Source organism: Canis lupus, chromosome 16 (genome assembly GCF_003254725.2).
Source record: "Canis lupus dingo isolate Sandy chromosome 16, ASM325472v2, whole genome shotgun sequence".
In the NCBI taxonomy this organism is placed as follows: Eukaryota; Metazoa; Chordata; class Mammalia; order Carnivora; family Canidae; genus Canis; species Canis lupus.
Genome location: NC_064258.1, coordinates 46,188,052 through 46,200,673, shown reverse-complemented (window position 1 = coordinate 46,200,673; position 12,622 = coordinate 46,188,052). Strand labels below are relative to the sequence as shown.

The 12,622-nt window shown below is 39.9% G+C and overlaps 1 protein-coding gene across 3 annotated transcripts in view; it reads right to left on the bottom strand.

The window, feature by feature from the left end:
• Positions 1-11,085, bottom strand: part of PDLIM3 (PDZ and LIM domain 3) — a 29,981-nt gene extending 18,896 nt beyond the window's left edge. For 2 of the 3 annotated variants that reach the window (XM_025471780.3, XM_025471782.3), the window contains exons 1-3: positions 10,829-11,048; positions 1,750-1,901; positions 118-202 (exon numbers count right to left, since the gene is read on the bottom strand). In XM_025471780.3, coding sequence (XP_025327565.1) covers positions 118-202; positions 1,750-1,901; positions 10,829-10,921 — 330 coding nt within the window. In that variant the 5' untranslated portion in view covers positions 10,922-11,048. Of the gene's footprint in view, positions 1-117; positions 203-1,749; positions 1,902-10,828 lie in introns of all 3 variants that reach the window. The other variant, XM_025471781.3, reaches the window with a different exon arrangement.
• Between the last annotated feature and the right edge of the window lie 1,537 nt (positions 11,086-12,622).

Below are 12,622 nucleotides of genomic sequence, written 5' to 3'. Positions count from 1 at the left end.
GGCTCCATCATGTGGCTTATTCCAATTTTTTATATTTGCCACTTCTGTCTCTTGGAAGGCATCCACATGATTTAAATGGGAATACAATATGAATATCATTTACTCTAAAATTCATACCTGTGGTTCTGATTCTAAATTGATTTTGAAAGGATGAGCCTTTCCATCTTCAGATACCTGTGGAGACCATAGGCGAGTTTCTCCCCTGTAAATAAAAGAAATTTTGTAAACTCCAAATTCTAATGATACTTCCAGTTTTAGTATACTCTAATCTCCCATAGCATTTATGAGAATTTTATCAAACCTTGATAATTTAAGCAAAAGCAATACTCCTTGCTCAATTATTCTGTATTCTCCCAACTAATTAGTTTTTTTTGGTACTTTTGGGGAAACTCGAATGAATAAACATTGCACGGGGGACTCCTATACACTGAAGTTTGTGTCCCCCTCCCCACCAAGTTCTGAAGCTGCAACTCTACCCCTCAATGTATTTGGAGGTGAGGTCTCTGGGAGGTAATTAGGATTAGATTAGGTCCTGAGGGTGGAGCTGTCATGATAGGATTAATGTCCTTATATAAAAGGAAGAGACAGGAGATCTTGGTCTCTGTGTCCATACACCAAGAAAAGGCCAAGTGAGGAAATAATCTGGAACCTAACCATGCTGGAACCCTGATCTCAGACTTTCAGCCTCCAGGACTGTGAGAAATAAATTTTTGTTTAAGCCACTCAGTCTATGGTATTTTTGTTATAGGAGCCCAAACTGACTAAGGCAAAGACATTGCACAGTCTCGGTAATACCTGCAGGGAACAGCCCAGGAGAGGAAGATTCTGGAAGCAGACTCCCTAGGTTTCCTCTGTTTCCTTCCTATCCTACCCAGGCCACCACAGGAGTGGTGAGTGGTTTGCCAGAGGGATTTGCTGTTGGCATCAAGGAAATGAGCTTTAGTCAATCTCATGTCCTTCTCATGTATCTGTTTGGGACCATGAGCTTCTAAAGGACTGTGCACTTGGCAGGAACCCTAGTTATACAGAAATAGGGAAAGAGTCCATTTTACTCCTGAAATGGTAGATTGGCTGATTGATTGTGCCTTCTGAACCACAGCCATTATTTTCACAATTCTGTTTCAGATCAGGGTTATGATGGCAAAGGATCAGTTTCAATTTCCTAATATATTCATATATATAATATATATTTATATATATATATTAAGGTCTCATTTCTAACACTTTTACTGCATGTGCACTCTTATACACCTTGTCAGATTCTTCTGGACTGAATTCTGTACAAAACAGCCAATGGCATACAGGGTATTAGCCACCAATTTTCAATATGATCATGTTTTGGCAAATCAAGAAATTCTTTTAAGAGACTCTTTAAATTCCATTCCATTCTCTACCACATTTAAAACAGCAGTACCAGTAGCTATGCTGTGCAGTGTTTCTGTGGCCAGTAACTTTAGTGGTTCTATTTTCATAGTCACTTAATAGGAAAAAGAATTCTTTTAGCTTCTTTGCTTATGCTGACATTCCAGGGAATCCTTTTCAGAAATAGTTTGTTAACAATTACTAGATTGGCAGGCATTTGTGAAAAGCAGACCAAAGTGGTCAATACATTAAAAAAAAAAAAAAAACAGTCAAAATCCTGGTTCCTGTGACATTCCTTCTTACTGGGAGGATAAAATCATTTATAGTTCTGGTTTAGGTTCTCCTGCAAAACAGATCACATTTTTAACACCATTAATTAAAGAGCACCTGTCAATTTTGAGACACAGCTGGTGTGCTGCTGCTTTAATCCTGTCCTGTGCATCAGCATGAGTCATGGACTCTGTACCAAAGCCATCAATAGCCAGGATGACATCTCCAGGACACAGGTTGGCAGCTGCTGCCTTGCTTCCTGGAGTAATCTGGAAGAAATCATGGCATCATTTAAAAACCAACATTCTGCAATATCTTGAATTTTGTGCCTGAAATTTGTATTTCAGTTTGGTAACACTTTAAATGTTTCACTGGGCAGGGAATTTTAAATCTTACTTAAAATAACTCTTCTAAGACATCTTCCTTAACACCCTGTTTGAATCATATTTTCTTTGCTTTAAACAAAATAATTTGTTCTTTAGGTTTTTTTCACCCATAACTCTCTATTTGGGAGTACAATTTCACACCAAATTTAGGGAGCTTTTATATTTGAATTGAAACTACTGTAGCATCCCTGTAAGTAATGATCTTTAAAATTCACATGAAGGAGCATCTAGGATGTAGAAAGCTGGAAAGAGACTTACTCTTGCAGTAATAAGAGCCATATAATATACAAAATTATAACTTTTCATGAACGATTCAGAGAGCTGAAGCTTCAGGGCAACCAACTAAGCCTGGATCAAAGGAAAGACAGGTGCCTCCAAGGAAAGCCAAGATGTAAGCAACTTGTATTACTTGTATCAGAGCACAGAGGAAGATGGGGGGCACCATTCTAGCCATAAAGAAGAATTCAGCTAAAATGATGACAAAATAGTAAAGTTTACATTGAGAGTCTAGAGCCCCTGGGCATTGTAAACACAAGAAAAGTTTATTTTCACACACAGCCTCTTCTCCATGAATGAAAAACAGATTGAACAAATAAAAAGCAACTAACAAGACACTAAATTGTAATTAAACCTTATCAGAAATTCCATTAAATGTAAATGGTCTAACCACATCATATTCTGTGTTTTAACAGAGATTGTCAAACTAGGTTAAAAAAACAAAAACAAAACCAAGATCCAATTTTATGCTGTCTACATGAAACCCACATGGATTTCTTTTCTTTTCTTTTCTTTCCTTTCCTTTCCTTTCCTTTCCTTTCCTTTCCTTTCCTTTCCTTTCCTTTCCTTTCCTTTCCTTTCCTTTCCTTTCCTTTTCTTTCTTTTCTTTCTTTCTTTCTTTCTTTCTTTCTTTCTTTCTTTCTTTTTTTGTTGACAAGGTATGTGGGGGGATGAAAGGAATACTTAAGAATATTGGAAACATAGTTATTAAATGTTTAAAAATACTTAAGAATATGGGAAACATATAGCTATGAAATGTTTAAAAGAAAAAATGTGAAATTATTAATTACTATGTTGAGTATCCAGTTTTTGATTGCTATACCTACTCCTAATTTTTCTGGGTAAATCTCAATTATTTACAACTGCCTAATTGTCCTTACCTGGTCTTACCTTCCCTACACCATCTTACACTATTCCTGCTGCCCTCAACCCACTGTGCTGTAACTATTTCAATTTCCTTCCAGTTCCTCAAACAGACCAAGTGTATACCCTCACCCTCTTCACGGTTCTACATGTTATTTTGGCCTGAAATGTTTCCCCTACTCTTCACCCAGTTGCTCCTCCTCATCCTTTAGGTCTAGACTTAAATGTCACATTTTCAAAGAGACTTCCCCAAACATCTGGAGTAGCTTCTCCAGACCCTCTACCATTATTTTCCCACCATTACATTTTGTTCATTTCCTTCCTGAAGACAAGTTGTACTTGTTAATTTACTTGTGTGTTGTTTGTCTTTGCAAGTAGACTGGAAGTTCTTGAGGATATGTATAGTATTATGTATATTTCTAATGTGTAGGAGCGTATATTCCAGTGTTTGGAATTAATGGATAACTGACAATAAAAGAAAAGGTTATTTAAAGCAGAGCTCATGAAAGAAAAAGAGCTAGTCCGTACATATTCAAAGATTATAGCTATTAATCAATGCATCATTGTTACATTTGCAAGTTCCAACTGTTTAGAGCAAAAGAATGCACAGGACTTGACTTAAACCTCAAACTGCTTCAGGAATAAACTAGATTGTTCCTGATATTTTACTTGAGGATCAGTCATTCAATCCTTTTTTTTCTATTTACTTAATTGATCTAGCTATCAATTCTATTTAACTTTGTGGCTCCAAGGGATAGCCATGATTCATAGAAGTTAATAAAATTGTGAAGGTAATAAATTCTTACATGTCTGAGACCTTCAGTCTCATCACTAAAATGTTTATTGTACTCACTTCATTTCTGTGATCATCTCATTGTAGTGATCATGATTATTTTTCAATAGGAACCGTTGATAGAAGCTTAGTGAAGACAATGGGGATTATTATATCCCAGACTTTGGAGGTATTTCATAGCTGTTTTCCATTTGGAAATTCTCCCAGACCCAGAACTGTTAGGAGAATAAAAGTTTCCATCCCCATGTGACTTGCAGGGATAAAAATAATCTTAAACTTTTAATTTTCTCTAGCTATAGTTTGTCAAAATCAGTACTATCTTTAAACTTTTGAGACCAGAAGTCTTTTCTTTGAATTAAAAAATAAGAAAGAATGGCTCAATGTGTTTGTTTTTTAAAGCTTCACATAGTTTTTCTAATATACTTACATAGATTTGTTATATAATGTTCAATCTTGATTTAGAAAAGCCTAACATTATTTTTTAGGTCTGGTTGGGATAAGTGGAAGGCAGGATTATGTGTGTATCTGTCTATATAAATTTTAAACTGAGACATCTGGTGTGTGTTGAACCTCAATACTGAACATTACTAAGTTTCACTGAGTATTAATACGTAAGTATTAACACTGTTTTATATTTACTCCAAATATCATATTTGTAAATATGCACTTTCCAATAACTTTGACCATCACAACAACTTTAAGACAGAGTGGACAAAGAAGACTATTTTTCAGAGGAGGATAAACGTCCAAGTAACCTGTGGCTTCCTACTAAGATGGGAACAGCTGTTTGGTTATATCAGCAGTGGTTTAAGAAGTCAAATAAGAAAGACGGTTGATGGTGATGCCAGAACCCACTTCTGACTTTGCATTCAACCTAGTGATTGATGTTTTGGGATCTCTATGGGGGGAGTTGATAAGAAAAAAAAAAAGGATGGAGAAGAGAGGGATGGGAGAGAGGGAGAACACATGGTCCTCTCACTTTTAGTTCTTTAGTTCAACTAGGCTAGTGATGAGAAAATGACCATTAAATTGGCCCGGTTTTAGCAAGTAAAACTATCTTTTTAGACATAAAAGTATGTTATTTTCCAGCATTACATTATAGTATTACTTTATTATATTATTAGTTTATGTTATTGCTCATAGTTTATTATTAACATTTCCCCCTAAAACAGGAGAAGAGAGAACTAAAATGAAGCAAAGAGTTTCTCAATGGATTATTTATTATTAGGTTCATTACAGTCTCAAATATCAAATGCATTAGAGAAATCATTGAAAATAGTACTGCCATCAGTCATGTAGCACATGTTTTCAAACTTGTCTAATTAGAAGAATCGCCTGGGGTCCTTGTTGGACATAAAGACTCCCATTCCACTCCAGATGCTTGGAATCACAAATCATAAGCTCTAGGAAAGGAACTAGGGAATTTAAGTTTTAACAAGTGCCTTGGATGTTCCTTATTGTTCATATCAACCTATTATATAGGTCCTTTTGGAAAAAACTAATTTAAATCACAGATAAAGCATCTATAGTATTCTACTTACTATAGGAAACATAAGGGAAACACAAGATATGGCCCTGGTGAGGCTTTTAAAAAAAGATTTACTTATTTATCTATTTATTTGTTTGAGAGAGAGGGCAGGAGGAGGGGCAGAAGGAGAAGGCAAGAGAGGATCTCAAGTAGACTCCCTGCTGAGCATGGAGCCCGATGTGGGGCTTGGCTCAATTTCAAGACCCTGAGATTATGACCTGAGCTGAAATCAAGAGTCGGACACTTGACTGACTCAGCCACCCATGCATCCCCTCTGGTGAGACCTTTATGTTAAGAATAAAAGCGAGATAGTTATGGGCAAGACAAGTATACACTGAAGGACTATGCTGTGGGCCATGGACCAAAATAGTGAGAAAGCTCATTCAGTTGTTCTCTGTTGCCTACCAATAAACTCCATTGCCCCACTGTATTCTGGATTTCTAGGCCCATACTTCATACCAGTTACATCAGAACCTCTGCAAGTAGCACCTGGTCATGGATGTTTCATAAGTTATCTGGATGGATCTAATGTGCAGCCAGGGTTGAGAACCATTGTGGTATTGTTATTATTACCCGCATTGTATTACTGAGGACCGTTATCTCACTGAATTCTCAAGACATTCTTTTAAGATGAGAAAACCGATGCTCTCAGAGTATAAGAAACTGGCTTAGGCTCACACATCCAGTAAAAATTTGCAATTCCTCATAGGGCTAACTCTGTTGTTCAAACTCTTCCACTATTCTACAAGGACACTCCTGCAGGTTCATCTCTGCCCTGACTCCTCCTATCTCTTTTGCCATGCTTTTCTCATGGAATCCTGAACAGGATGTGTCATGGTAGTTTATGTACATATATGTCCCTTCTCTTCTCATATTGGAGCATCTCAGGGAGTACAAACCTATTAAGTTATCATTGTATCCCCCAAAGTGCCTTCCACATACAGTACATTCTGCACTTCAGAGATATTTGTGGGACGTAGGACTGTTATGAACATATGACCCAGCATCTCCATTCAGCTATATCTTTGGTAGAATTAAAATTAAATAGGTTTTCCCATCAACCTTCCTACTACACTTGAATCCTGGTAAAGGATTGCATTCACCTGTGAAGACTTCTTTCTAAAAAGTCGAATTTCAAATTGTTTATAGTAAAGTAAAATATTTTTCTATGCTCAAGCCTGCAAAAGTTAAGACTATAGTAAAGTTTTCTATATTGATACCCAAGTCCATGTAGTGTTCTCAGTTACAGTGATGTTGGCTCCGAGTGTGCTCTGAATAGGAAGGAGGGAGGAAGAAGGGGAGGAGGCTTTGAGTGGGAAAGGACACACCAGCATCAGATGTATATAATAATCTTACGTCATACACACAAAAGAAACTTGTACTTTATTCCAAATTGGACCATTTGTGAAAACAAACCATCTGTAACTTGGCTGTGATAGTAGATCCACCTTCTGGGTGGTCCAAACGCTTAAAAAAGAGACTCCTTAGAATCTTCTTGCCAGAAAAAGAAAAGCTGCTCACTTAGAGATGTGAACCTCAGATTTATTCTGTGAAAAGCAGAGGCCAGTTATATACGGTGTTTGCAGTAACAACCCTTTCACATCTACGAGCCAAGTTTATATTGCACAAAGGATAGCACACCTATTGCCTAGAAACTATTTTCCTACAAAATATGTATATCACAATGCATTGCTAATTTTTTTTGAGAATGTCTGGTGTTTGGTTTACCTTACTTCTGATGTCTTTTATGATACAAATTCACCCAGCTGATTAATTGTATTGTAAATTATTTCTAGGGTGGAGACCCTTTGTCCTAATTTTGTGAATTGTAATTTCAATTGCTGGAGAGAGTTAATTTGTAAACCCTTCCCCCAACTCTGGTGGAGTAGAGACCCATTGCCTAGGATCATTTGCATTTGCAAAGTGTGAGGTAGGTAGGGAAGGTGATAGCTTGTAGGAAGGAAGACAAAAATTGATTTGACTTGAGAAATGTATCTCATTTATAGGAATTTTTGTGTGGTAATAAGTGCAGGCATTGGTTTCTTTATTCTTTGCATATATAAGAACTTATCCAAAACAGATTAATTAATAAGAAAGCAATTCTCACTTTTGTCTTGGAGAATATCTTTGAGGATATACTCTGCACCAATTATGGCAATAGTTACATTTAAGGGATCCCTGGGTGGCGCAGTGGTTTAGCGCCTGCCTTTGGCCCAGGGCGCGATCCTGGAGACCCGGGATCGAATCCCACGTCAGGCTCCCGGTGCATGGAGCCTGCTTCTCCCTCTGCCTGTGTCTCTGCCTTTCTCTCTCTCTCTCTGTGACTATCATAAATAAATAAAAATTAAAAAAGAAAAGTTCCTGCATGCAATTTGTGGGATACAGATGTATTCAAACATCTGTGGTACAAGGCATGATGTAAAAAGAGGTTGTAGGCAAGAGCTATGGTAACCAAGTGGATGAAATGCTTATTATGAGTAGAAGGCTAGGGGAGTGGTGTTTGATTGAGTTTCCTTAGAGAGAGGACAGTGAGGTAGGGCAGAGGGGAAAAATCTGGAGAAAAATGATAGCAGCTGTGAACAGATAGAGGAATCATAAGTTGTCCAGAGTAGTGACATGACTACCTAATCTAGGGGAAGAAGAGAGAGGAAATGAAGTTGGAAACTTGAGTTTGGAAGGGAGTGAAGGCCGTGAATGTGCTCAGAGAACACGTATTTTATTCTCTCTAAACTGGCATTGCATTGAAGGGTTTCTAAGAATGAGGAGGATACAACCTAGCATTTCCTGAAGATGGCTGGTCAGACAAATGCAGAGTGAATTGGAGAGAGGAGACAAAGACCTAGGTGTGAATTTATGGAAGCTTGAATAAGGACAGAGGTAAGGGAAAAGGCAAGTGGTAGATCCTAAGGACAAAGAATCAATAGAACCAGGGGATGATGAAGTGGATGGCGCAAAACATCTATTTGGAAAGATCTGTACAATAAACTGTTTTGTTTTTGTTCATTTGTTTGTTCTACATGTGCAGACTTTAGAATGCAGCCTGCAGAGGCAAGTAGAACTAGTGTCAAGTTCTGTCCCACCATTTGTGATCTTCAGCAGGTTGGTGAAACTCTTGAAGCCTCATCTCTCATCTGCAAAAAGAATAGTAGTAACTACTCTTACAGGATTATTGTGAAGTTTAAGTGAGTTAGTATAAAGGGCTAAGAGATGTGCATGGCAAGCATCGAAGTACAATAATACACATAAGATCTTATTCACTACCATTTAATAAAATACAAAAATTATAAAAGTAATAAAATTTTACCATTTTATTACAACACTGATAATTAGTTTCATGTAATATCTTTTACTCTTCTTACAAGTGATTTTTACTGTTCTTATGATTTCAGTGGGAACATTCTCAATTAGGTTTTCACTAAGGCAAAAAGGTTGAAGTGAATAAGCTTTCATTTATTCAACATACATCTGCTATGTGCGTGGTTTGGGGAACACTTGGAATAGAAAATAGTTGAATTTAACCTGCTATTCTTAAGTTAAATTAATTGAAATTAAATGAGATAATCATTTATAGTCATGCATTGTTATTGAAAATAACAAAATGAAGGATACAAATTAGTAATGAATTAGAAATTCAAAAAAGAATTGGTTTCCCAGATAATAATTGTCATATCAAATACATTTGCCAATAGCTCCTGTAGTTCAACTGGGATATATAAGCACTGCTTTAAAATAAACATTGTTTGTAATGTCAACAACTCAACATTTCAAACATAGGATTAATCATATTGACATGTTACATAGTAATAGCAAGATATTTCTTTTATAAATCACTTAAAAGGTTTTGGTGACAAAATTATTTCTTTAGGATTTACTAGAAATGTGATTTATCCTTTGTTAGGATTCAACAGTGTATTTTCCTTTAATCTAAACAAATGAAAACTATACTTCAGAAACTTTAAAAATATTTCTTAGTAGAGATAATGGAAACTGTTTTGGTTGGTAGTTCCATAAAAGGCATTCATTGCTTGGCCCAGATCACTAAACCATTTTCTGCTAAATTTACTTAGGAACAATTTGGGGGGTATGTTAAGTTTTCATGTCTCATACAAAAACACATGTCAGATGTGTTTATATGTTTTTGAAAAATGTAAAACAAAGCTTGAAATGTTCCATGGTATGTGTATGTGTGGCACATGCTTTGAGATATTTACGAAAAGACATTGGTTCCCAAATCTCATAGATATATAAGTAGAACAGAATTTAAAAGATATTACCTTGTTCAAAAATCTATATGAGTAAATCCAATTACAAGGCATACATTTATAAAATACAACATAAGAAGTAAGGAACGAAAGAAAACATAAGAAAAGTATAATATTCTGAAAGTTTTTGCTTTTAGATGTGCTTAAAAATGCCTTTTAGTGGTAACAAATAATTTTCTAGTAAGACAAACACTTGTGTTAGAAAAAAATCAACTAGACCAACTAGAAATTTCCTAACAGGCCAGAAATCCCTAAATTTCCCTTTTCTTTCTTTTCTTTTTTTTTATTTTTATCTTTCTTTTTTTTTTTTTTTCTAATTAGACAATACTCTGGGGGAATATTAAGTAAGGCAAACTTGACTCTGACAGTCAAGTATTACTTTTCAAAGTCATTAGGCTGACCGGTGACTTTCCATCAGGTAAACTAAACTATCTGCTCGCATTTTCTTTGTAGTTTGAGTTATAGGAGAGGATTCCTAAGCCAAATTCCCAGCTTTGGAGACTTTTTTTTTTTTTTTTCCCAAAATGCTTGGAAACCTAGGAAAACACATTAGTAATAGTTTCCCGGTCTGGGCTGATAGGAGCGGCCCCAAGTCGGCCCGCCCGGCTGCGCCCTGAGCTCCCCCTCGCCGCAGCTCCGTGCGCAGGTGAAGCGCGCTCAGGTGCGCATCTAGGTCCCAGGAACCCCCCAACCCCCGCCGAGGTCGACCACTCCTCCCTCCTCCCGGCCCTCATTTCTTTTGTTCCAGAAAGGACCCCGGGGTGGCTGGGGCTGAGGGCAGAAGCCCCCACCCTAGCCTCCTCTGGGCCGAGGCGCAGTCGCGCTGTCAGTGCACCCCTCCTGGGCAGTTGCTGGGGACCCAGGGCTGCGGACGGAGAGCCCTGGAGCAGGACTTGGTGAAGTCTCGGAACACCGCTCTGCATCCCCAGCTTCGGCTCGCCAGGTGGCTGCCGCCCCGCAAGCTCTGAGCCGGTGCCGGGGGACCGACCCAGCGCAGCGCACCCGGGGCTCGCGGGCCACCTCGGATCCCGGGGGACCCGCGCGCGCCAGCGCCCCGCCCCGCAGCCGAAGAACGGAAAGCACCTACCCTGGTGATGACCAAAGGCTGGTTGAAGTCTATGCCCCCCGAGAGCCTGAAGCCCCAGGGCGCGGGGCCCGGGAGGACCACGTTCTGCGGCATGGTGCTCTTGGCGCGGCCCGGAGCCGGAGCGAGCGCCTGGGGCTCCCCGAGCGGGGCGCAGCGAGGGGCGGCCCTGCCCGCGCCCAGGGTCCCCGAGCCGGACGGCCGCTCGGCTCCCCAGAAAGTGCCCTCGCCCCGAGCGCGGCCGGGGAGCTTTATCCCCGCTCCCGAGTGACGTCACCCGCCTGCCCTCCTCCCCACCCCCTCCCACCAAGGAGAGCTCCAACTTTGGAAGAAAGAGCCGCGCCAGGCCCGCGGGAGTTTGCAGCCGAGCCCGGGCTGGGTGCAGCCTCCGACCTCCGGGCGGCGGCCCTGGAGGAGGCTTCGGGTTGCAACGTCCCCTGGTCTCCTAAAGGGGCACCTGTCCTCCTGCTTCTCTCCTGGCGGCTCAGCGGCGCGCTCCGTGCAAAGCTCAACGCACTTAAACCACAGCTTCTCTGCTGCCCGTTAAAAGAAAACCCAAAGCCTCCTAAATGCAGCTGGTTATTTAGCAATTTTGAGCGCTTTTGAGATATTTACTTATTAGCTGTGCGACCTTCACGTTAGGCGAAGTTACCCAACGTCCTTAGGTCTCAGTGTCTCCATCTGTAAGAGGGGAGCAAGAACTGCGCTCCTCTCGTGGGGTTACCTTGAGAATGAGGTGAGCTGCTTTTCTGCACAGGGCCTGGCACAGCGTCACGAATTATTCAGCGTTTCTGCAGTTAAGCACCTACAGCCGCACGTATTTATGGGCCTAGGTAATATACATGAATACATCCACGAATATACTCAAAATGTAGTTTTTTTGAAAACAGAGAAACGGAAAAGTGAAAAGTGTCATGCAAACGTCCTCAATGCCACGAACCATTTAAAAGTACACACGGGAAGATGATTCATCACTATACTCAAAATACAGTTTAATCGTGATTGGAGCAATCGTCACCTCCCTCAAATTCAGTCTCTAAACTTAGTTTTTGACACATGAGGGGTGAGTGTGACAGACACTAGGAGTTGAGAGTGTCCTATGTGGGTCTATGTGGGTGCTACGGCCAGAGTGAGGGTGCTGAGTGGAGCAAGGTGAACCAAGGGGCCCCTAAACTGGATGAAACTGCATGGAGGAAAAAGAGGGGTCCAAGCATTCACTGAGTATCTCTAGGGTCCAGATGCTGTAGTGATTGCTGTGCTGGTGTCACCTTACTTCATCCCCAGGACAAGTCCCTTAGAATGCTATTATTATTCCAATTTTTTTTTTCAGGTAAGGAAATAGTTTCTTAGCAGTTGAGTAATTTGTGTAAGATCCACACCCAGGTTCACCTGACTCCACTGTCTGCCTGATGTAGGCATAAACGTTAGGAGAGTCTGGGGAGGGTCCTGTCATGGTTCCATTCCGCAGTGTGGAATCCAGTGTTTCTGGCATTACCCCCCAGGATGTCCTGATTCACAAGGCAGGGGAGAGTGGGGAGGGTAGAGAAGTAGGAAATGCTTTAAAAATGTGAAAATGTGAAAATGAGGCTCTAGGACTTCATGCCCAATATGATGGCCCCGTAGCAGTCCAGGAGAGCAGAGCTGTAACACACTTTTAATAGTGTGGTCTCTTTGGAAGTTGGTTTGGAAACTGATAAAAGAGCTTCAGGAAGCTATAAGCAAAGTGCCAGCCTGGAGTAGTGTAAATCCCACAGCCAGGCTTGGTACTACTTTGCCCATTGTGGTGAATTATGTAAA